The sequence below is a fragment of the Cinclus cinclus genome, chromosome 1, assembly GCF_963662255.1.
Source record: "Cinclus cinclus chromosome 1, bCinCin1.1, whole genome shotgun sequence".
In the NCBI taxonomy this organism is placed as follows: Eukaryota; Metazoa; Chordata; class Aves; order Passeriformes; family Cinclidae; genus Cinclus; species Cinclus cinclus.
The window spans coordinates 22292851-22315257 of NC_085046.1; the positions used below are offsets into that span (position 1 = coordinate 22292851).

The 22407-nt window shown below is 37.4% G+C and overlaps 1 protein-coding gene across 3 annotated transcripts in view; it reads left to right on the forward strand.

Annotated features, from left to right (window-relative positions):
• The window catches only part of CDK14 (cyclin dependent kinase 14), a 248760-nt gene that overhangs the window by 215683 nt on the left and 10670 nt on the right, over nt 1-22407 (forward strand). For all 3 annotated transcript variants that reach the window (XM_062494811.1, XM_062494819.1, XM_062494827.1), the window contains one exon: nt 8511-8559. In XM_062494811.1, coding sequence (XP_062350795.1) covers nt 8511-8559 — 49 coding nt within the window. The remainder of the gene's footprint in view (nt 1-8510; nt 8560-22407) is intronic.

A 22407-nucleotide genomic window follows, 5' to 3' on the forward strand; every position in this document is an offset into this window, starting at 1 on the left:
CATTCTATTTCTTGTTTGCATATAGACTTCAATGACTAATTTTCACACTGTGGTTTGATAGGGCACAGTTTTGTGCTGCAGAGAGCTAATTACAATTTACTAGGAGAGACATGTCTGAAAAATGTGGTATTAGTCTCTACTATGGTGGCCAAGGGTCTTGATTATTATGGAAAGCATCCAGTACTTTAATAACTGTGATATCTGACATCTTAATATGTAGGAACATTTCTGAGCCTGAATAAGAAATCCGTTCCTAAGGCTAGTTGTGGGTGGCTCTAGGTCATTTAAACTCCTAACCTGCGTGATTTTAACAGCTTATAATAGTGTAAATAAAATTGTCATAGTTTTGTTTGCCATTTAAAAAGTCAGGAAAAAAAACTTTTATTTTATCTGCCTGCTTTGAGATTACTTGCTGTCCTACAAATGCTCCAAGTAATAGATAAGATATTTAAAGCTAAAAGTTGGCCTGGTCTTTGAGCTTTCTTTGTGCTGCAGCCTCTGTCCTCTCAGTTTTGTCTGTAAGCACAGACACACATGCAGACATGACCTGCTTAGTATGTTACCTAAGGATAATCTAAATAATACATTTGAGAGGCCTGAAATACTTCAGGAGTATTTCAGTAACTTTGGGTTACCTCTGTGATTCACTTTGAAGCTGTTCTGGACGCTGTAATCTTCCTGTACTCAGGAATCATCATTTCATTGGTTTCATCACCAATGAAACCCAGCAAGTCTGGATTACTGTGAAAGTAATTATCTGCGCTCAAATAGGAAAACAGTTTGAGGGAATTGTGAAAAAGTGCTAGTTGCTGTTTCAATAGAATCTTAATGTTTCATCCACACAACAAGCCCCATGCTACAGGCCATTGGACAGAGACACTTTCAGTGATGAACATGATCCCCTAGATTTGGAGGACATGTTTTCACTATTCACTCTTTTGTTGCAATGCTTTAGGAAATATGTAGATTTGCTGAACTAAAACAGGTTCAAACATCAATCATATCACTGGACCTGTATCTCCAGGAATGAATTAACCACTTTATTAACTATGTTTTACCTGTATGAGTAGAGGTGAAACAGTATTCCCAAACAAGCTACTTCCTTGCCAGACTTGCGTCAAAGTCTTCCTGATTTTTTGTGCATTACGTTCTTCATTGTTATTAAATCTCCCGTTTGTTTTTTTTAGTCTGGAGTCCTATCAACTTTCCCTCTCCAGCCATTTCTCCTGGATTGAGTCCTGTCCAAATAAGTGAGCAGGATAAGCAATTGGATAAATATCTACACTTAAGACAATTTTTCACTTTCCTGACATTCTCAGGAAAGTGTTAGTGTTTGGGACTGATGCTGTGTAACCTCCATCCTGGGAAGTTGAGATTTATCAGGAGGTACTGTCAGTGAGTAAAATGGGAGAAGGTAAGATATAGTCACAAAGAAGATAAATGAACTGTTTGTGGCAATGAAGAGATGGTAATGGTCAAGGAGAGGAAGGAACTTGTTAGGAAGGTGGAAAAGACATAAGAATGCTTTGTAATGTTCGCTGTACCTCAGTTTCTTTACAATACTGTTTCTAGGTGAAAGAAAGTTAAATATTTAATCTTGGGCCGATGGTGTATGAGCCTGAACCTCACAATGTTCCACAGACGATCAGATACAATAAAGAGTAATACACCTGAAAAGGTGCCTTTATGAGGCAGTGGGAACATCTGCTGAGCACTGGTTTTTAAAAGGGAATCCCTAAAACCGGGATGAAAAGAGGTAAAAGTCTCTCCTTAAAGGGAAAGCAGAACACAAAAAGAAGCAGTAAGGAAAAAGCATTCATAGAAAATAGTGTGTAACATGGATTTTGCCAGGGACTGATGAGTGCTTAGTGGATTTATTAAAAAATCACAAGTCCATGATGGACAAAACCAGTGCAGAGCTGGTATTCTCCCTCAGGAGTTCTACTTTACTTCCCATGTGATCAATAAATGTAGATTTGGTTTAGAAATATGATCTGCCTACATGCATCTTAACAGCTGATTGACATCCAGATTTTTTTCAAAATATTTAAGTCTCCTTTTAGAGTAGGGCTGGACTGAGAGACTGAACTCCTTTGGCACAAACATGAACATACTGTGTATGAGAACATACAGATTTTCAAACTTTCATAGCAGGTTTTCCCAGTTTCTCCCAAGCCTGTCAACATTTTGTTACATGCTAGATCAATATCTTGCTTGTTTTCATCTGCATTGATGTCAGGGAATGTTCCCAGGAGATGTGGAAGCCACTGCTGATAGTCTGTCACAGCAGCCTCTGGTATGCCTTTACCTCATGACAATTAGCACTTACTTAAATTACTTCAATTACTTAAATAATTAATTCCTGGGCATTAGGAAGCTTTCTTAGGGTTAGGGAGTTCTGTGGGCCAGGGACTGTTCCCTGTAAGAAGTCCCCATCTCCTGTATTGGAGGATGGAAGTGGAAGGTGCTGCAGCAGTGCTGCAGGACACTGATGGTGTCTCGGCCAAGCTTAATTAAATTACTGGGATAGATGTAGTCTTCAAGAGTTTGAGTACTTGAAGAAAGGAGGGCTATTTGTAAAGGAGAATTAATTTCTAATTCCTCCCCCTCTTTTGCCAAAACTAAACTGTATTATTTAGTGTTTCTTCAATCTGTGGTGTCCGCAACCCAAGGGAAGCAGTGTTGTCAGTGTTTTCACCATTCTTTAAATGGAATTACATTAAGCTGAGAAGTTAAAGTAACTTATTATGTGTGCAAAGGAGGCAAGGTGAGCTCTGCTAAAAGGTGGAACCATTTAATGTTGGACTCCAATGCTTCAGACAATGCTGGGTATTAAAATTACATTTTTTACTCAGGCTCAGGAGGGAGTGTAGGAAACAGCATCTATTCTTCCTCTTTACACAAACTGTGCTCTTTGAAAGCAAATGGAAGGGAGAAGAAGGGATGGGATGGAATGGGATGGGATGGGATGGAGGGGAGGGAGTTGTAATTTTTCTCAGGATATTTGGTATACAGAACTCCAAAGTCTGGCTCATGTATTTGATAAAACTCTGGTTGTGACAGAACTTCAGTAAAAACTCTAATTGCACATTAGTGTTGCAAATACTATAGAGCTTGAAAAATTTCTTGTCAATATGGATGCTTGTCTTTATATCTTTAGCTAACATAATTTGAGTAATTTTAGCATTGAATCTTTACTAAAAAATGGTATATGTCTTATTATATATCACAATACAGTATTAGTCATGTTAGAATTTTAAATTATATGTAAAGAAAACCCTTTCAAAAAATAATGAATTAGACCTTCCAAAATATTAATTATGGTGATGTTTAAATATTTGAATTTAAGCTAATCACATTTGGTTTTAAATAGAGAAGAACATTAATCAAGGAATGCATATTAGCCATCATGTTTTGATTAACAACATAAAAAAATGCCTTGAAGTCAAACTGCATTTTAAGTTCTTTGGTTTACACTAGAAGCTGATTATCAGTACTGTTAAAAAGAAGCTAAAAATCATAATGTGTTCTGCCTCTAATTTCTTTTGTGGCTTTTCTTGCCTATCTTATGTCCTTTCAAAGCAAATGTGGCAAAGGTACAACAGTTCATGTGTTTTTCTGACTGATAAAAGTGGAAAAAACCCTCATCTTGTTTTATGTTACTTAAAATGCAAGTGCTTATATTTTCAATTCTCACAGCAGACCAGTATTCCTGCAGTGGTCTGTTAATAAGCTCACTAGTGAGTTCTGCTGAAACTCGCTTCTGTTTGAACCTGCCCTTGATGCAGGGCTGTCAGATGGAGCGTGTTTATCAGGCACATAATGATGCTTGCAGTGCAGAACATGGAGGGTATATGTGTGGGCACACAAGTGAGTATGCACATATAACAGTGTTGCTGTAGAGTTTTTGTCTAAAGGAAATAAGAAAGAAAGAAACACTGTTTTTTCTAAGAGCACTTAGTACTGCTGAGTGCAATGGATGAGCTTTCTGGACATGCTTGTTTTTTTTTTCCTTTTTTTATTTCTTTTGTTTGTTTGTTTTTTGTTTTGTTTTGTTTTGGTTTTGGTTTTGGTTTTTTTTTTGTTGTTGTTTTTTTTTCCTCCTGCCTTCAAACTGGTCAGAATTTGAAAGCTGTTGTTTTAAAAATGTAATTTTTTTGATGCATCAAGTTTGTCAAATTAATTAGCTCAAGAAATTCCCTCCCTCTCTTCCTTTGGTTTCTCATTTCTGCTTCCATTTTGCGGTTGTTACTCCACTAACCTCTTGATGCTACTGTTTGTGGGGCACAGTCCTAAAAACTCCCTTTGCAAACGAGGCATTGAGTAAGCTGTGCTGCAAGGTGTGAAGCAAAGAGCAGCTCAGACCCTTGTGCTGCCAGGAGAACGTTTGTGTGACTGCCCCACTCACCATGTCTGAGCAGGCTGCGTGCAGTGCCCAGCAGAGCAGAAAGTCTTGGTTCTGAGAGTGTGGAAGTGACATTTTGAGAGTAAAAACTGTGCTACAGGAAGATGTTTCTACATCTTTCCAATAACAAATAGGAATACTAGATGTTTGCTCTTACGCAAACTTATGCAGTCCTATACAGGCATCCCTACACTGCGTTTGATTGTGGGCATGCCACTTAGTCAAATTTTGGCTACCTTGGCCTTGTAAGAAGCAAATAGCAAACACTCTGAGGTGCTGTGCTATTTAAACAAAACTAAAAATCTCTTCCTTCTTTTGTTTCCCATAAGCAAAACTTCACCTTTTACTAGGTGAAATACAGCACCCATGTGAAAAGCCAGGTCTGTAACAGTGAGACATAGCTGGTAGTGAGGATGAGGACTGCATATTTGGGATAAAAGTGCAGAGGATCAAATTTTGTTCCCTGAATTTGTTGCCAAAAAATTGGCAAATATTGAAGTGTTTGCGTAAAGGAAATTAAACCACAATTTTTACTTTAAATTTCAGATGTACTTACTGTGTTTGCCTTACAGAGTTCTTACTAAAAATAAACACATTTAATAACAATAATCTAAAAATATTTGAACTCCAGTATATATACCTATAATTTGAACTATAAAAATTCAAAATACATCTGAGATCCTGATCTGTAAACCTACAGTTTTTCATGTTTCTTTAATCTCAGCCTGATGAGAGTGAGCAGCTGCCTCAGCAAGATGGTGCACCTTGTGTTCTTGAGAGTGGTTTGCGTGTACTGGAGGATGGCTGGGGGGGGGGGGGGGGGTGATCTTGTGAGTGTCTGCATGAAATTTTCACATGTACATGTTTGCTTTTCAGTTCTGAGGGAGAGGAATTAAGTTTTTGCTAGACAGGGTTTCTTCCACAAGGTTGGATTGAGATTGTGATTGCCAGTGCTGTTGCCTCTCAGTATGTCAGGCGAGTATTTCTTTTGTGGTGGAGCATCCTGCAGAATTCCCAGTCTCACATACAGACTTATATTACTGTTCTTTATGAACATATCAGTGACAGCCTCTAAAAAGCAAATATCAAAGATATATGCTTGAAAGTATCATAGAGTGTAATTTTGTGTAGTTGGTCACAGCTTTAGATTTGGGTTTATTGCATCCATCGAGCAGTAAAGGACAGAGGCATTCATACAGGTGTGGGAGAGTCATTCACTCTGAAAAATGACTCAGAAGCAAACCTGAGGATGTAACTGGGAGACTGAATTCTAGTTCTGTGGTAAATTTGATACAAGCAGGAGATGCTCAGATAAAAAGTTGTGAAGTTAAGTTACCTCTTTTTTTTTGCCTGTGTTGGGACTGCAAGTTTGGTGGTTTTAGGTATGTAATTTTGTGGTTTCATAGTTTAGGACTTGAAAAACTGCACAGTGATGGAGCAGCTCAAGGACAAGATTCTCGTAGCTTCTCTGTTCTGGAAACTCTGAAACTAAAATCAGCTGGTTTCACTGCTTCTTTATTCTCTAAATGATGAATTCAGAAAAATATTATGAGCTGGCATGTGCGTCAGGCTGGTCTTAATTAGCACAATAATCCCATCTAATTATCTTGTCCATGAAAGTTAGTAAGACTCTGGTTGGAGCTATGGCCACAGAATTATGTAGAAAAATGTGATCTGTTATTTTATCAATGTGTGTTTTCTTTCTGTATAAATCATGTAAAGTAAGCCTCTAATCTGCTTGAGTAGAGAGGAAGGAGTTGATACCAATAGTTGGAGAAGCATGGTTTGCAGTCACAGCATATTCAATAGTTTGAAATTAAGGACTATGGACTAAACATTTGCCTCTCTATAGACAGGGTTTTGCCCTTTCCTTGTCTTCTCTCCCCCTCAGTTTTCCCTCTCCCTGCCTGATAATTATGATGTATAAGGTACTTACTTAAAAAGATACTTAGACTGGAACTGTAGACAGCAAAGGAAGATCCCCTTGAGAAGTTTGTTTTGCTCATGTGTGTCCCTTACAGCATTTACATAACTGGTTCCCGTGTGTAATTTTTTCAGTAAAAATTAATCTGGAATAGCAATAGTTTTTCAGGCTTTTTGCAGAACTGGAGCAGATCTTTGGGCACTAAAGCCTTAAGGAAATTTGGCCAAGTGGTTGACTCTGGGGCTTTCCTCCCACAGCAAAAAAAGCTTTAATTGATTAAAATAAACACCAGATAGTCTGGTCAAGAAAATATGTTGTATATGATACTTCTCAAATGTTGTGAGTGGATGTGGCTCTGTTAAAGTCAGTGTTGCTCTGCCAGTTTGAACCACCTCAGTATCTGACCAAAACATATTGCAGAATGACACATAAAATCAAAATCTGTCTCTCTTGAGGTCCAGGTTACCTTTTCAGCAGCGCTTCAAGTCAGTTCAATTCTCTTTCCACCCAGATTTTTCTGCACTGAAACACATTAATGTGCAAATTTGCAGTTTGTTAGCTGAACTCCCATGTGTATCTCAGACATGTTGTTAAACTGCACTGCCTAGCTGCATTTTATTTTTCAGTCCCTTGTCATAACTGAATTGCCAGCGTTATGGTTGGACAATTTACTTAATATAGAAAGTCTTTATTTTTTTCCAATTTCAGTGGGTATCTGTTTGCATATATGCATGTATTTAATTCCTTTTTGCAAACTAAACTTGAAGGTTATAGTTTGTAGCTTCCAGTTTCCAGTACACTTGTCACACATATCTAAAAGGGAGTGATTTCATTTCTTTAACTGTATCAGTATGGTTGCAACAAAACTTGTAAACATGAAGTGGCCCACAGACACAGTTTACTGATCAGTAACTTCCAATAGTGAATTAAATTAAACTTGAAGCTTCTGCACTTGTCTTTTTAATTAATGGGGCAAAAACCCTAAAAAATAGGTATAAGAAAGAAAATCAAAGCATACACAGTGATGTAAGGATTTTGCTTCTGCCTTGGTTTTGGCATCTTCAGAACTGACTGTGTATGAAATGTACATGACAGCTTTAGAAATGATACAAGCAAGTATATAAATACAAGAATTTCAACACAACTCCTTTGAAGTTGCATTTACAGCTGTTTTTCACAGCAAGATGCATGTATATCTGTGTGCATATATATAAAAAATACTATTGCAACTGCACATTGGGGTCTATTAAATGTCATGCACATGAGTGGAAAGGAAGTAATTTATTTTTTTTTAACTTCGTGGAGTATTTTGTAAGTTTAGAACTTCTACACAGCAACTAGTGCAATCACATTAGGGTAGCTGGCCATGGTGAGCACCAGTCTACATGGCAGGATTTCTGTGCAATGAGTCTTCATGGAAAATGTTGCTCTGTTCTTCAGCTGAACTCGTTTGTTGCTACATGAGAGGCACTTAGCTCCTGTTCAAGAGGCTGAGGAAGGACTGACCCTTCATTTCTGCAGCAGCTTACATAGCATCTTCCTTTCTCAACTAGACTCCTACTGCAGATCAAGCATCTTCTTGGATATGAGTGGGAAAGTACTTCTATCTGAACTGAAGAACTTAATGTTTGAGTAAACAAGCTATCATTGTACTTGTTACTTCTGCTCATTATTTAAATATATTCTTTAGAAAATAGACTTATGTGTCTGTCATGTTCTGTGTGCTCTTGTGTATCACAGAGACCCACACTTACTCTTAAGCATCCTGAGAATGGGAGGCTGCAGAAACTGTATTTGTTATGAAGAAGAAAAACATACTAGATTTCAGGATTCTTTTTTTCCTGTAGCAGTAAAAAATTACTTTAGAAGCAATTGTAAATCTTTCAATTTCTGGTGATGCCACAATAAATGAACTTTAGGTCATGCTGGTTTGGTTTCATTTGGTTTAACAAGTTAGGGGCTTTTTTGGTATTGGTGTTTTTTTTTGGTATTTTTTTTTTTTGCTCTGTTTGTATGGCAATTGCTCATAGGTTAGTTTGGTTTTTTTTCCCTTATCTTAGGACTTGAGCTGCAGGAGATACATAGAAATGATGAAATTATGAAAATTGACAGTAGATAAATATTTTTTTTAATTAATCCTGGGTTTAGTGAAGTAATTGAATGTACCTCTTTTTCTTACAGAACGGTTTACACAGTATGGCCCTAAAAACCTTAGACAAGCGTGGAATAAGTAAGTATTTTTTTTAAATTGCACTTTTGGCTCTTCAAGGGTATGCTGAAGTTATCATATCTAACATAGATTGGCTCTGTTCTTTTCAAATAAGCCAGATATGAATTGCCAGTTTCTTGTAAATAGGAAGAAACTGCATAGCATAGTAATTTCTTCTTGGGGGTGTTAGCTGGCAAGTGTATTGAGCTCATGGAGAAATACTGTGTTATTGCTTTGGGCCATCAGTTTTGAATCTTGTTTTCTCTGTTCATCTATAAAAATTAGGAAACTTAAATATTATGTTTCTAATCCACTTTTAAGTGTTGTTTCTACATAATCATCCCCTGTTGCCAGGTCCATCTGTCATTGCTGTGAGCTGCTGACCATACTGTTGTCATCTTAATTATGAATGAAAAAAACCTGAAAATTCACCGATTTTTTTTTTCAATATTTCCTGAATTTGGTCACATTTACATCAGATGGACATTGATATAGAGGTATTATGCTCCTCCTTGGTTCCCAGTTCCTGCAGTGAGAAATAAAGCTGGCACTGAAACCAGTTCAGACTCCACAAAGTTTAAATGTTACCAGCCTGCATTAATTGACTTTCAGTAGTCTACAGAAAAGCTCCTGGCTTGTCCAATTCAATCCAGGAGCCTAATTTGGTGGCTTTTGTGGACGAGTCCATCTCCTGTTTACTGCAGAGGGAACAGCAGGAAGATTAACTCATATTTTGTAAATTTCTCAGACCATTTTGCCTGTTGCAATTCCTTGCAGGCATCTTAAAATGTTTGACTGTATCTCAATCTTACTGCTTGGAATAAAATTCAATTTCCTGAAAGTCACAGCTTTCCTTTTAAAAATTAAGTCACTATAATGGTCTATATCCTGTCCTTTTACGGTCAAAAAAATTGCAAGTTGATTTTTTCTTTAAAAGCAGTTAATGAAATCCAAAAGCTTGGAAGAAGCAATTATATTACAACATAGGCAATTAGATCTGGATTGGGAAAGAAGGACAAGGAAACTAATATTGATTTGAATCTGTTTGCTTGGAGGCATATATTTGCCTAAGTAATGTGAATAGATACTGGCATGCTATTCCATCCATCCTGCAGGCCTGGACTGAAGTCTTTTTTTCTGTATTTTAAGAGCAGTTAGATCATTAAAATTCAGCAGTTATGTATTAATAAGTACAATAATTGGTTTGAATTTGAGAAGTTGATATCTTCTATTTCCTTCGAGACTATTGCATGAAATTCCTCTTTTCATAAAATACCACAAAAAAGAACAAAACCAAGTTTGCTTAAGACATCTTCAGTCCCTGAGATTTCATAATTGACACAAGTTCTGATCACATCACAGGCTGACTCAAATAAGACCAGAGCTTTCTAAATTCTATGAAACCTCTTCAAAAATATTTATTCATTTTCAATGCTCCATGCATAAAGGATTTGCAATTTTTCAGCATAAATGAAGGGATTGAAAGCAATGACAATACATACAGTTCAGTGCTTCATATGGGTGTTTCTACTATAATAGGAAATATTCAGTGCCTCAGAATTATGTATCATTTACATTTGAATTGTAAAGAGCTTTCTCTTTTCCCAGTGTAAATCTTTATCTGTGTGCTGTATTAGAGCACTGTGTGCTTGCACAGCTGTAGTTAAGGATGTATAAACATTTCCATTATAGACATCATATTCCCTAGGGTTTATAATCCAGCTGTAAAACTTAACACATGGATAGACTGATTCATTCTAGAAATTTTCTTTCTTTCTTTCTTATCACGTTTCACAAAGCAGCAATCTGCAGTCTTAAATTTAAAAAAAAAAAACCTTTCTAACTTCCTGATTTAATTTGTGGAAGATTTTTGGTGGCACAAAATATGTCACATACATCATTATTTTAAAGGCAATGATCAGGAGACCTGAAATGAGGAGAAAGCATACAGCCTTGTGTTTTAAAATATGCATTGGTTTAGGTACAGATTTGTTTCCTCTCAATATCTTAGTAGCTTTGAAAGATAAATCTTAAAGAACAATGTTTATGGTCTTGTAAGGATTTACATATATGCTTAAACTTCTATTGATGCCAAGTCCCATTACTGCATTTTATATGGGAGGAATTGCAATGCAAAAGAAAAAAAAGAATTTTCAGATAGAAACTTCCATAGAAACTGTGCAGCAGTGACATTGAACTTCATGCTCTCAGGTTTTAAGAGAACAGATTTAATTTTCTAAACACAACGAAGTTTCACTCTCTCCTGTTTCATCTTTCAGGCACAGGCTGATCCTTTATCTTGTTTATATACACGTTTTGAAGTCACAGCATGTAAGGGTGAAAATATGGGTGTAGAAGCCTTCAAAGAGGCTTTTACCTCAAAATGTACATTTTAATTCAATTTATGTGAGGGGAGGTTAGGAGGTGGAAGAATAATACTCTTCCAGGATCTATAGAGCCAGCTTCATGTCTGTAAGGCCAAAGGAAGAGAGGCAAAAAGCTCTAACCCCAAACCTTACAAAACATCACAGACAGTAGTTTGAGGGCAAAATAATTGCACCTGATCAGCATTCAACTTCCACAAGATGATTTTAAAGGTAGAGAAAGATGATGGAACAATACTGGACGCAAGTCAATTGCTCTTTAATTCCTGGTCTAGCTGGAAATTATTTAAAAGCATGGGATTTAACAGCAATGACAAAGTGAAACCCAGCAGGATCATTATATAAGTCAGATCCCTTAAATTCTTAAAATAGAATTGGTTATTATTAGAGGCTACTTTTTGGGAAGTGTTTGAGGCAAATGATATAACTTTCACATACAGTGAATTAAGTAATTTGGAGACTTTAACACTGAATTTCTTCACTGGTTGTCAAATTACTTAAAGATTATAGAGAGAGTATTTACTAGATAAGATGAAATCTATAAGTTTTGTAGTAAAGCTGATAAATTTAAGAAGCAAAACTTGCATTAATGCTTGCTTCTATCTAGTACGAAACTTCACCTACATAGCATGACATAACATACTGTGGAATGTAATTATAAAATACTGGTCTAAAAAGAACTAAGATGTGGTAATCTGATCTTCCTATAGAGTTCATAATGAATTATATTTTCACTTTTTTTTCCTGAACTTTCCTGTTCAATTATCTCTACACAATAAAAACCAAGAACAGCACTCCCTCCAGAATGCAATGCAACCTCTTTCAATTTGCAAAAGCTTCTCCACAATAATAAACCCTTACAGAAGAATGACAAAAGAGAACTAATTATCCTTGTGTATATTTGGTAGGATATAAAAAGCTTTTTCAGACCCTTCTGTCATAATGGGTTGTATTGTGAGAAATTAGGTTGGAAAGAAAAGGTGCAGTTGAAAACAAATTCTGCTCTGCATAAATAGGACTATTACTTTGTATTTCCCCATAAATACATGGCTGTATTTATTATATAAATAACACTTTATTCTCACAAGCAGTCCTGCTGCTGAGGATTTCTTCCTTTAACAAGATGGCCTCTGTACTTGAGACCTCCCTTTCTGAGGCCAGGGTGTTTAAAAGTTGCACTCCAGGATGGACTGGCCTATTTTGGGACTGTTATTCCATGAAAACTTCCTGAAGAAAGCAAAGGGAGTGAACAGAGACAAGTTGATGTAGCTTGAGTCTGTATTTCATTTCAAGCACAGCACAGACTATGGAATTGCTTAGAGCTGAGACTTGGGAAGCATTTTTGGTTTGGGATTCTGTTGTTTGGGTTTTTAAGAAAATCTTTGCCTTAGTTGGGTTTTGATTAAAGGAAAAGCGCTCTTCTAATTGTCACTTTTATCCCTTCACCTCCTGTCCCTTCACCAGCATTGCTCATTGTAACATATTCGGGAGTACCACTGAAGGAATACACAAGCACTCCAGCACAATAGAAACAAAAAGCTTTAGTGCTGTGGTTGTGGAAACCTTTCTGATGGATAAACCCCCAAAGCAATAAGGATTTCAGGCAGTACCGAGCAGAGGTGGGCTGGCTGTGAGCTCTGTGTGCTCTGTGAGCACTGTGAGCACATCGCTGGGGTGCTGGGGCCAGGAGGGACCGCGGATCACGCTGGGGGAGCGGGGGTGGAAACGGGACGCAAGATGAAAATATTTTTTAGAAGCATCTGTAAATAGCCATGTAAACCTGCCTCTGCCTCCTGAAGGCTTGCAGTGATACTGCTGCACTGGAAACAAAAAAAAAATTTTTGTATTTCCCCGTTTGTTTTCCCCGTCTGCCATGAATAGGCGAGGGCCCGGGGAGTCATGTCGCGACATGGCTCGCGATGGAAGGCGGTGTCCCTGCCCCCCGCCCGCCGCTGCAGTACCGCGCTGTCCGCGCCAGGGGGCGCCCGCAGCCCAGCAGCGCCTTTTGTTCTTTCTCTCTCTGCTTAGCGGGGTTTATCAATTCCTTCATTGCTGTTTAAACGGCAACGTTAAGTGTAATTAATTATAAATTAATTTCGGGGTGGTGGAAGCTGCCTACTGGCAGTTAAGCGCCTTTCCCCGCGCCACGTAGCGCTGTTTTGTGTGCGCGCAGCTCCGCGCGGGGATTGCCGGCTCGCGGTGCGGAATTACGGGATGCTGCTCGCAGCCAGGCGCCGGGACACGTTTCAGCACTTCCTCCATTTATCCTTTCGCCGAGCTGAAAAATCCTTTCTGATTTATATTCTAATCTCTCTTTCAAACTGGAGCAGCCGCAAAGTGCTGTAATGTTACACCTTTCAAAACTTGGGGGGACAACTATTCCTAACAGACCTCATTGATACCATGTTTATCCTGACAGTCAATTTATTTTTGCTTCATTCTAAATTTCCTCTCTTTCGTGTTGCTAAGCTTTAGGTATTGTGTTACATCCTCTTGTCCCAGTTAAAAATACTAATAAGCCTTCTAAACTGGACCACAAAAGCTTTTGTCATTTTTATTTCAGAGTACTAATAACTCTGTGCTGCTTCATTATTAAAATTGTAGTGTTACTGCCCTGCACCTTTCCCCATCCATGACAGCAGTGAAAAATACAGCCCCAATGTATATGGATGTTGTTTGTTGTTTTCTGCAGCATTTAATTCAGTATCTGGCATTGGACTAGAGTTTGTTTGCATTGTTAACTCTGGACCCGTCCATATTTGGGGTTATTATTCTGTGAAAATAGTTGTTCGTAGTGTTCTGTGCTCTTGTCTTGTTTTTAGATTTTCTGCCCACATGTCTTACTACTGTTAGTTTCTCTGTACTAATGTCTTTGTCTTTTGTGGTGATTTCAGCATTTAGTGTTATCTAAGAGTTGATTCAGTATGCAGGGTATCCCTTAGTCCAGGTCATTAATAAAGATGTTAAATAAAACTGTGACTAACACTAATCCCTCTGGCACACAGCTGGACACTTCCCTTCCAACTCAGTACATTGCCACTCATCATTACCCTTTGCTTATGGTCTGTCAGCCACTTTCAGTCTTTGAGATAGTGTATCACATCCCAGCTCTTCAGAGTTTGTCCACAGAGCAAATTTTTTAATAGAAATTGCATCAAATGTAATCTTTTGTTGTTTTGTTCCACCAACTATTAAGTCCACTTTAAGAAAATATTTTCTATGATGTCTTAGTCATTAGTCACTTCTTTTTTTGATTGCCATTTTGTCTTACTTCTGAAATCTAATTCTGCAGCCATAATTCTTTTGTTTCTCTTGTTTGTGCTTTCCTTCTGTATTCTGTGTCAGTGTCCAACAGATATTTGCCAAGCTGCTCTTTTGAAAACCAGAAAGGAAGTATGGGTATATATTTTTTAAGTCTAGTACCATACTGTAGAATGCAGAGCAAAATTAGATAATGTTACAGTAACATATCTACAGTAATAAGCCTGTGAAGAGAAATGAGGGAAGAGAACTGGCTATTCTTATGTAGAATTCCTGGAAAGACTTATAAAAGATTACTTACATTTGTTTGCTATCCTCACTAATTCCTTAAGAATTCCTTAGGATATTGAGATGTATATCAGATAGACATGTTTATTTGGTGTTTCCAGGTATGACATTTTTTTCAATGTATGTTCTTCATTAATGTTTTTGAATACTTTCTGATCAGCTCTTCAGATGTTTCCAGTTGTTCTTTCTTCTTGCATTTCTACATGCCAATGTTTTATTAATTTCTCAGAATTATGTTTTTGGTAGTCTGTTACTCATATGCTGCCGTGGTATCTGTGTTCATTTCTTGGTTTGAAGTCTAATACTTTCTGATCAGAGGCACCAGGCATCATTATATCCTCACATTCTGAATTCTATCCTCTTGCTTGAGTTCTGTGCTGTTGGCCTATCTGCTGAAATCTCTCTTCTCCAGATAAGGATATTACTGACAAAACTGAGTTTCTGAGAAGTGTTTTTTAAATGTTTGTCTAAGGAATTAAAGACATACTCTGAAGGTAGCAGTATAAAGGAAGTAGACCTTACTACTGGCTCTCTCATTTTTTGCATGTAGCCATTAAAGGCAAGATATTTCCAAAAGGAAAGTGAAAATGATAGGTAACTTGAGAACTGGGTTGGCATTCAAAAGTGCTTAGTGCTAAGCAACTACTCTTGGCTTATGTGGCTTGATATTATCTTCTGCTGTTTATTCTGTGTTACAGATAATTTTTCTTTAACTGAACAGTTCCTTTGATTCTCATCTTAGGATCTCAAAAACCTAGATAATTTTGAGAGATGGTGGAGACAGGAAATAAGTATAAAAATATGAATAATGTTCCTGGGTTTTGTCACCAGTGCAGATGGCTTAAGCCAATCTCAAAACTCATGCTGTTCGCCTCTGTTGCCAGCCAGAGACATATGACAATAGATTTCTGTAGTGATACAAACATAATAAACTATCTTTGCTTTAGGCAAATACTGACTTTTATGAAGATTTCATGTGGGGGGGTTTAGTGTAATTTTGACCACCACTTTTTCTGTGGCAAGATCACAGGTATTCAGGTTCTGCCATTCATGAGCATCTCCTGTGACTGTCTCTCAAAATTCATTCAAGAAAATCTTAATCACTTCCTTTCCTGCATTTTTTTGTGTTGCCTCATGTATCTGCCTAAAGATTTCCAACATCTTGCCTGCCATATTGTACAGAGAAATGAGAATTTTTGCTTTTTCATTAAAGTTTTCTGGGTTTTTTTTATTAGTGACACCGAAATACAAATCATTGTAGGAGGCTGTGATTTTTTCATAACTTCAAGTTATTTAGTAGCCAAACAGTCTAATACTTAAATTTAGTGATTTCTTTAAATGAACTAGCTAAGAAAGTTTTAAGCTATTGTTTGAGAATTTGTGGAAGGTGATGGCTGCAAGCAGGTCATCATGTACATGTGTTCAGTGCCTGCTTGACCCATGTCAAAATGGGAAGATGGGAGACTCTCACCCTGGTGATGCATTAAATCAGAGAGGTTAGATTATGTATCTGCAGCAGCACACTGTGAATAACAAGCCTCAGCACAGGGCTGGTGCACCTGTTATTGCTGGAGGGCAAAGAGGCAAGTGGTTCCAAAGGGAACTGACCTTTTTCTTTCAGGCACTGAGTCAATCCCATATCCTAAGGCACACATTCTGCCTTAAAATTATTGTAGATCTCCTGGCATTAGGCTGAACAACAGACTTTGGTGAACATCTATGGAAAAACACACACAAAATATGGTGTTGATGGTAGTTTGTTTATTGTTTTCAGTTAAGCCTTTATAGGAAATATATTCTGCAATTTTGAAAAGCATCAGTAAAGTTAAATTCTCCTCTGATAAAGATGGATCTAATTAAATTTTAAAATAAGATTTTGAAATAGTTTACCTGAATTAGCAGCTCACTAGATGGCAAAATATAAATGACAGTGTTTATCACTAAATGTGATTCACAAAAAGCCTGCATCCTTTTAAATTCTGTGATACAGTTTATATCCACTGGCTGCTACCTCAGCTGAATTTCTATCCCTAAGATCTGATTTACAAATAGACAACTTTCTGTTAAATTATTCACATCTCATAATAATTGATGTAACAGAGTTGATCATATGCTGGAGCATATTTGATCATAAATTCAATGAAAACAGCCACCATCTTTGTGATGTTTGTCCAGCTAAATCCTTCAGTGAATAAAATAATAAAAGATGCCAGCTGTGTTTGTTTTATGAACACTGCTGCAACAGGAGGCCAAAAATACAAATGAATAAAGGACCTAATTTTTCGTGTTGGATTTATAAACTCAGAATCCTACTGCGAAGAATTTAAATTGAAAAAGTATAATTTTTACTTCTGCCACATTCTTATAAATGTATTGTTTGCTTTTTTGTCCTTATTGTTTGGGAACACAGAATAGTTTTAAAACATAAATACTGTTTGGATATCTGTGGTACAGATATTTGGATATCCATGGTGTCTGGTAAGGAAATTTTGTAAAAGTAGGTTAAATTTATGCTTTTCGCTCCGACATCACTGCATGTTAAGAAAGGACCATCACTTTTGTGTTGCCTTCTTTGGTTAGATTTTATGGCAATTTTAAAGTTCTGTTTATTACTATACTGTTAGTGTGCCTCAGACTTACTTCACTGCCCTGATATAAAAAAATCATGCTCTGGATCATTATTGGCTTCCTTCAGCATTATGACTTTTGCAGAATATGGTTACATTCCTTTTATTTCTTTCATATTTGATCCTTACAGTGCCCTTGAGTCAAGCTTTATTCGGCAACCATGAGGGCATGAATTTTCCTGAGATGTTGACAGATAGTGTTTGGTGAATATCATTTTTCTGTCAGCTACAGCCCACGTCTGTACTGCAAACTAAAGCAGAGCCAGGGACTATCTGCTGGCCCCGAGGCCATGTGGCAGACCTTGGCCACAGCTGTGCTAAGTAACACTTGGGCATGCATCTCCTGTGGGCTTTGTGTGGTCCCCATGCAGCTGCAGGTGCAGTTATTATTTTGGGGCTGTTCAGCCTTAGGTTTTTAAAGCAAAATTGCCAGAATAAAGTAAGACACATGTTGCAGACCGTAGGAATTGTGTTTTCTAGTGTAATATATGGCACACCTTGCTTGTAGGAGCATAGAACCTGCTGCGTTTTGGGAATGGTCCCTGCCATGAGTTGTTCCCTGGACTGTGTCCAGGAGTGAGTTTGGAGCATGCTGCTGACCTGGCCAGATAATCCAGGGGCAGTGGGGACACTCAGTAGCTGAGCAGTCAGGCTCTTTCACTAGCCCTGCTCAACTCAGCAATGAGGCTTCAGCCAAGAGATTCTTGCTATTCCCTGTGCACACCTGAACATACTCCCAGTGAAGCTCCCTACTTGAACTGTTCTGCTAGGATTTTTTGTCACCTAGGCCTAAAGTCTTAGGAAAAGAAAAATAAGAAATATCCCTATCCTGTACTTCCAGAATAATATATGCATTTTACCTTTTTTCTTTCCAGCTTTTTCAAGATAATTTCATGTCTTCCCAACCAACTTTGTCACTCTGATCTTGATTATCATAATAGACTTCTCATGTTCTCTCCTGATCAACATCCTTTTTCAGATCATATAACAAGCAACCAGTAAATTAATTTTAATTTTTTGTGTATTGTTTAATTCTCATCCCAACACTGGCTGTTTTACTCCATCATTTTTGAGCCCCTTCTTATCTTTTTCAAAATCCTCCTAAATTTTGCCTCTTCCTGTCTTTCTTCGCAAAGCTCCTATTCCCTGTTTTTGTGTCATTGATCCTGTCTTGGGGTGACTTTATGATGCTTGTTAAATATTGAGTTCTGCAGCTTTAAGACTGACTTAAATACGAGGCTTTCTCATCTTTAAGCCTTCTCATGTCCCCCAAATAGTTCAGGCAGACTCGCAACTGCTGCTTTCCCTTCTGGGAATCAGATGGGCTTATGCCCAGATAGAGAATTTATCAGTTGATTATGGTCCTTGATTCCAGGCTCTTGTTCTCAGTTTGGAATATGCCAGGACTTGTCAGCCTCAAATACCTGCTTTTGCAAAAGCTTGATGTTCATTTAAGACCCTAAAATGAGACACAGATGTTTATTTACCTGCCCATCCAGTTCAATGACAGCACACATGACCAGAGCTCCATGGATTCCACAACTCCATGTGTGAAATATCTTTTGAGAATCCACCTGCTTTTTTGAGTTGTAAGAAGTGGCCTGAGCTCTGCTGGCAGTCAATTTTTAGTGATAGCTGTCTCTTTGGGAAATCTGACCTTTAGTGGTCACTATTATAGATACAAAAAAATTTATTTTAGTTCTTAAATCATCTATGCTGATTTATGCCTAAATAGCAGTAACTCCCTGCTTAGCTGTCTCTCTTTCATGATACTTTTACAGTGTAGAATTTGCAAAAATGGTTCAGGGTTGAGTTCTTCCCTACTGCAAACCAATTTCTGAGTGTCAGCGCTACATTCTCACACATATCCATGTATTTCAGTAATTGGTAGCTAAAATATATGGAGTTTGTGACTTATTGATTCACCTCCAAGATGTTTATAGATAAAAAGCTTAAACTCATATGTTAAATTCTAGCAAATTTTTAGAAGGACACTTCAATACAGGTACATGTGGCTATGTAATGTTCCCCTTTTAAAAAAATACTGTGCAAAATAATGTTGCATTTTCTCCACATTGCATACTAGAGAGATCACTGTTTTCTCCTTTCATGGTGGTCCGTGCATAAGAAACCTATTTTTTTTTCCCCTGTTCAAGTTCAAAGTCAAGTTCATAGATTAACACAGGCATATTTGTCTCTTAACAAGTATTACTGCCTTTGGTGTCAGACATTGGATTTTCAGTCTGAATGGTTCTCCCTACTCAAAGAAGACCTGAAATTCACTTTAGAAAGTTTCTATCTCCATTAATGTAAAGAGAAAGGGGTGTGCTGAATCGGGAGGGTGGATCTGGAGAAGGAATTGCATTTTGTACACCACAGCGCTGGCTTGAACTGGTGTCCTACCCTGTGTTCTCTTGTGATGCCACCTGAACCAAGTGCCTGAGGGTCAGGGAGCTGCAGCTAGTTCTATGTGATGTAAGTCTGTCTAAATACAGACATAATAATACATAATTAAGTCTTCTTGACTGCATAGCTTGAATATATTGCCCGTATGGTCTCACTACAACAATTTCTGTCTCTTCCTCCCAGTATTTACTAGTCCTGCATCATTTCCCTCTCGTGTCTTAGTTTAGGAGTTGCAAAAAAGACCAGGATGCCTGCTTTTACATAATTGCTCAGTCTCATTGGGTTCAACCAGGCAACTTATCTGCATAAAGTTAAATAGATGCATATGCCTGGGATCTGTCTTCCTGAGCTTTACAGGCTTGGGGCATTCTCTCTGCCTCCAAATCTCTATCCGCCTTTAATGAGCTGTATAAATAAATACAAAGTACTCCTGTTAGTTCCATAGCCACAAAAATCTATTTTATTAGCTGAGAGGTATACAGTAATATAAAAGATAGACCCATGCAATGTTTTAGGCAGCAGTGGGAGGACAGAGCAAGTAGCTGCTTCCAAGTGGCTGACAGATCTGAGGCCCCAGCAAGACAGATTTTGTAGGTTAACTCTGATAAATGATCTTTGGCTTCACCAGCTAAAGCAAGGTCATCCTTCTCAGGGCACTGCCTGCATGCTGCAGCCTTGTAGCAAATTCTTGTTGAAGTACTAAGCAAACAAACCAGTTCTTATTTACATTAGAATGAAATGAAAACTTCTTAAACCCAAGATGATAAAATATCAGACAAGAGGGTAGAGATTCATAGAGCAGTATTAATGATTATTTACTAGCACTTAGTTGTGTCTTTGTTTTGGTTGTTTTCTAAAGGTAATAGGTCCAGAAAGACAGCTGGATAAGGGAAAATAAGGAAGACTTTGTTTACTTCCCTAATGGGTGCACCCACTTGACAAATTTGAAATTCAGAGTTTGGGGTTTTTTTTCTTTTTCTTCAGAACATCTTTTGCATGGATTTATTTGGACAGAAGCAATTCAGGTTGTCAAGGGTGAGATGAGGAAGAACGCAGAGCTTTGACTGCATTATGTGCCTAAGGTTTATTTCAGTTATTTCTGTGTTGGGGGGTGGGGGGTTATTCCATCAATTTTTTTTTATTTTATTTTTTTTCTGCTTATGTCCAGCCAGTGAGGAAATAAATATGTAAGAAAGAATACTATGGAATGTTAACTCCACTGCTGTATTTTCTTCCTTTTATCATGCCCCAAGATTCACTGAAGTTGATATAAATTCACCATGCCTTATTTTAAAAAGCATAACAGAAAGGCATTCTTCCTTTAAGAGTCAGACTGTAAAAGGTGATTTTCTTTCACTCAGATTGGTTTAAGCCTGTAAAAAGCATTAAGTGAAAAATCTGATATATTTGTTAGGGCATTTATTGCATTACTAACTTATATTTTCAGTTCTCAGTGAAAGGTTTATAGAGAACATAAACCTTGAGGAGTTTTTTTCAGGATTAAAGTTATATTTTCTCCATTTTCTGGTGAAATAATAGCTCATAAAATGATTGGGGTGTTAGTAATTATTTTTAGCTCTGTTTATTTTCCAAGGTTATTCTGTTCAACTTGCTGAGGTGCACACAGACAGCCTTTAAAAAACATTCACCTTGATCAGAGGATTCATGCCCTTTAAAGAATTTCAGAATAATCAAAAACTTCTGACTAGATGTCACTCACCACTGTGTTATTTTTCTTCATTAATTGCACTTACAGCAAACAAAGATCTTCCAGTAAACTATAAATCTGGCATATTCAGTAGTGGTCTGTTGTGGTGTAAGTAATGTACTATGTCTTCCATAATTAGTATGTTTAATAATGGGCTAATTGGGATGCTGAAAGAATTAAAATAGTTGATTGGTGGTGGCATGTAAAATCAAAAAATAAGTGATTGCTGAATTCTTTCTGGGACAAAATAGTAAAGCACATTCTAATTAAAATGTCTTGGGAAATACTTTTTGTGGGAAATACCTGTGTCTAACAGAAACTGCTGAAAACTGAGTGAAATCGTAGTAATTACTTCAGGTAGTCTTCTTTTAGTTTTGTGACTTAGTTCTGATTTTAAACAGTAGCAAAACACTGTACCCAGCAGTCATGCTGCCTAGACTATGACAATCTCAGAATTCCTAGGAGTTAAGAACATTATGTGAACATATCACAGAACATCACATTCTCAATAGCTTAGGGTATGTTATCACTGCACATACATTGTATGCTTGCTGTTTAAATAAACTTTTCTTCACTTTAGTGTCTGTCACGTAGACTGCATACTTCTTGCTTCATTTGATGCTCCAGCAAATGTTATTCTGGCAAAAAGATGCTAAGCATCAAATGTAAACCTTACTCTGCATCAGAATTGGAAGAAACAAGTAGGAGAAATATCTGCAATATTGTCAATGAGCAGTATAAGCAATCTTCCTGCCCAGAGCTCTCAACAGTTGGTGCTGGGTTTCTTTGTAAGGTTTCATAGCTCAGCATATTTAATCTGAGGCATCAGAGCAAGAGCTAGCCTGCATAGCTCTCACAAAACTCAGGATAATTTCAGGTCTGTTGTATATTTACTGGTTCTCCTTAAGCTTAGCCTTTAAACATCAAATCAACCAAATTCAGTTTTTAAAAGTGGTGTGTTCTGCTTCCTCTATGAAGCAGACTTTCCAAGCTGGAAATAACAAGCGTCATTGTGTTGAAGAAATACAGTAATGCATCTAAAACAGGCAGTAAAACACAGCAAATCTAGTTTAAAAGAGACAGGGAGAAATAGACTCATATCTAAGATTTTGTCTTGAGCTGCATTCGGTGATGATACATACAAATGATCAAGTTGTAATTGAGCATAATGGCTTTTGTCAAAAGTGAATTGTAT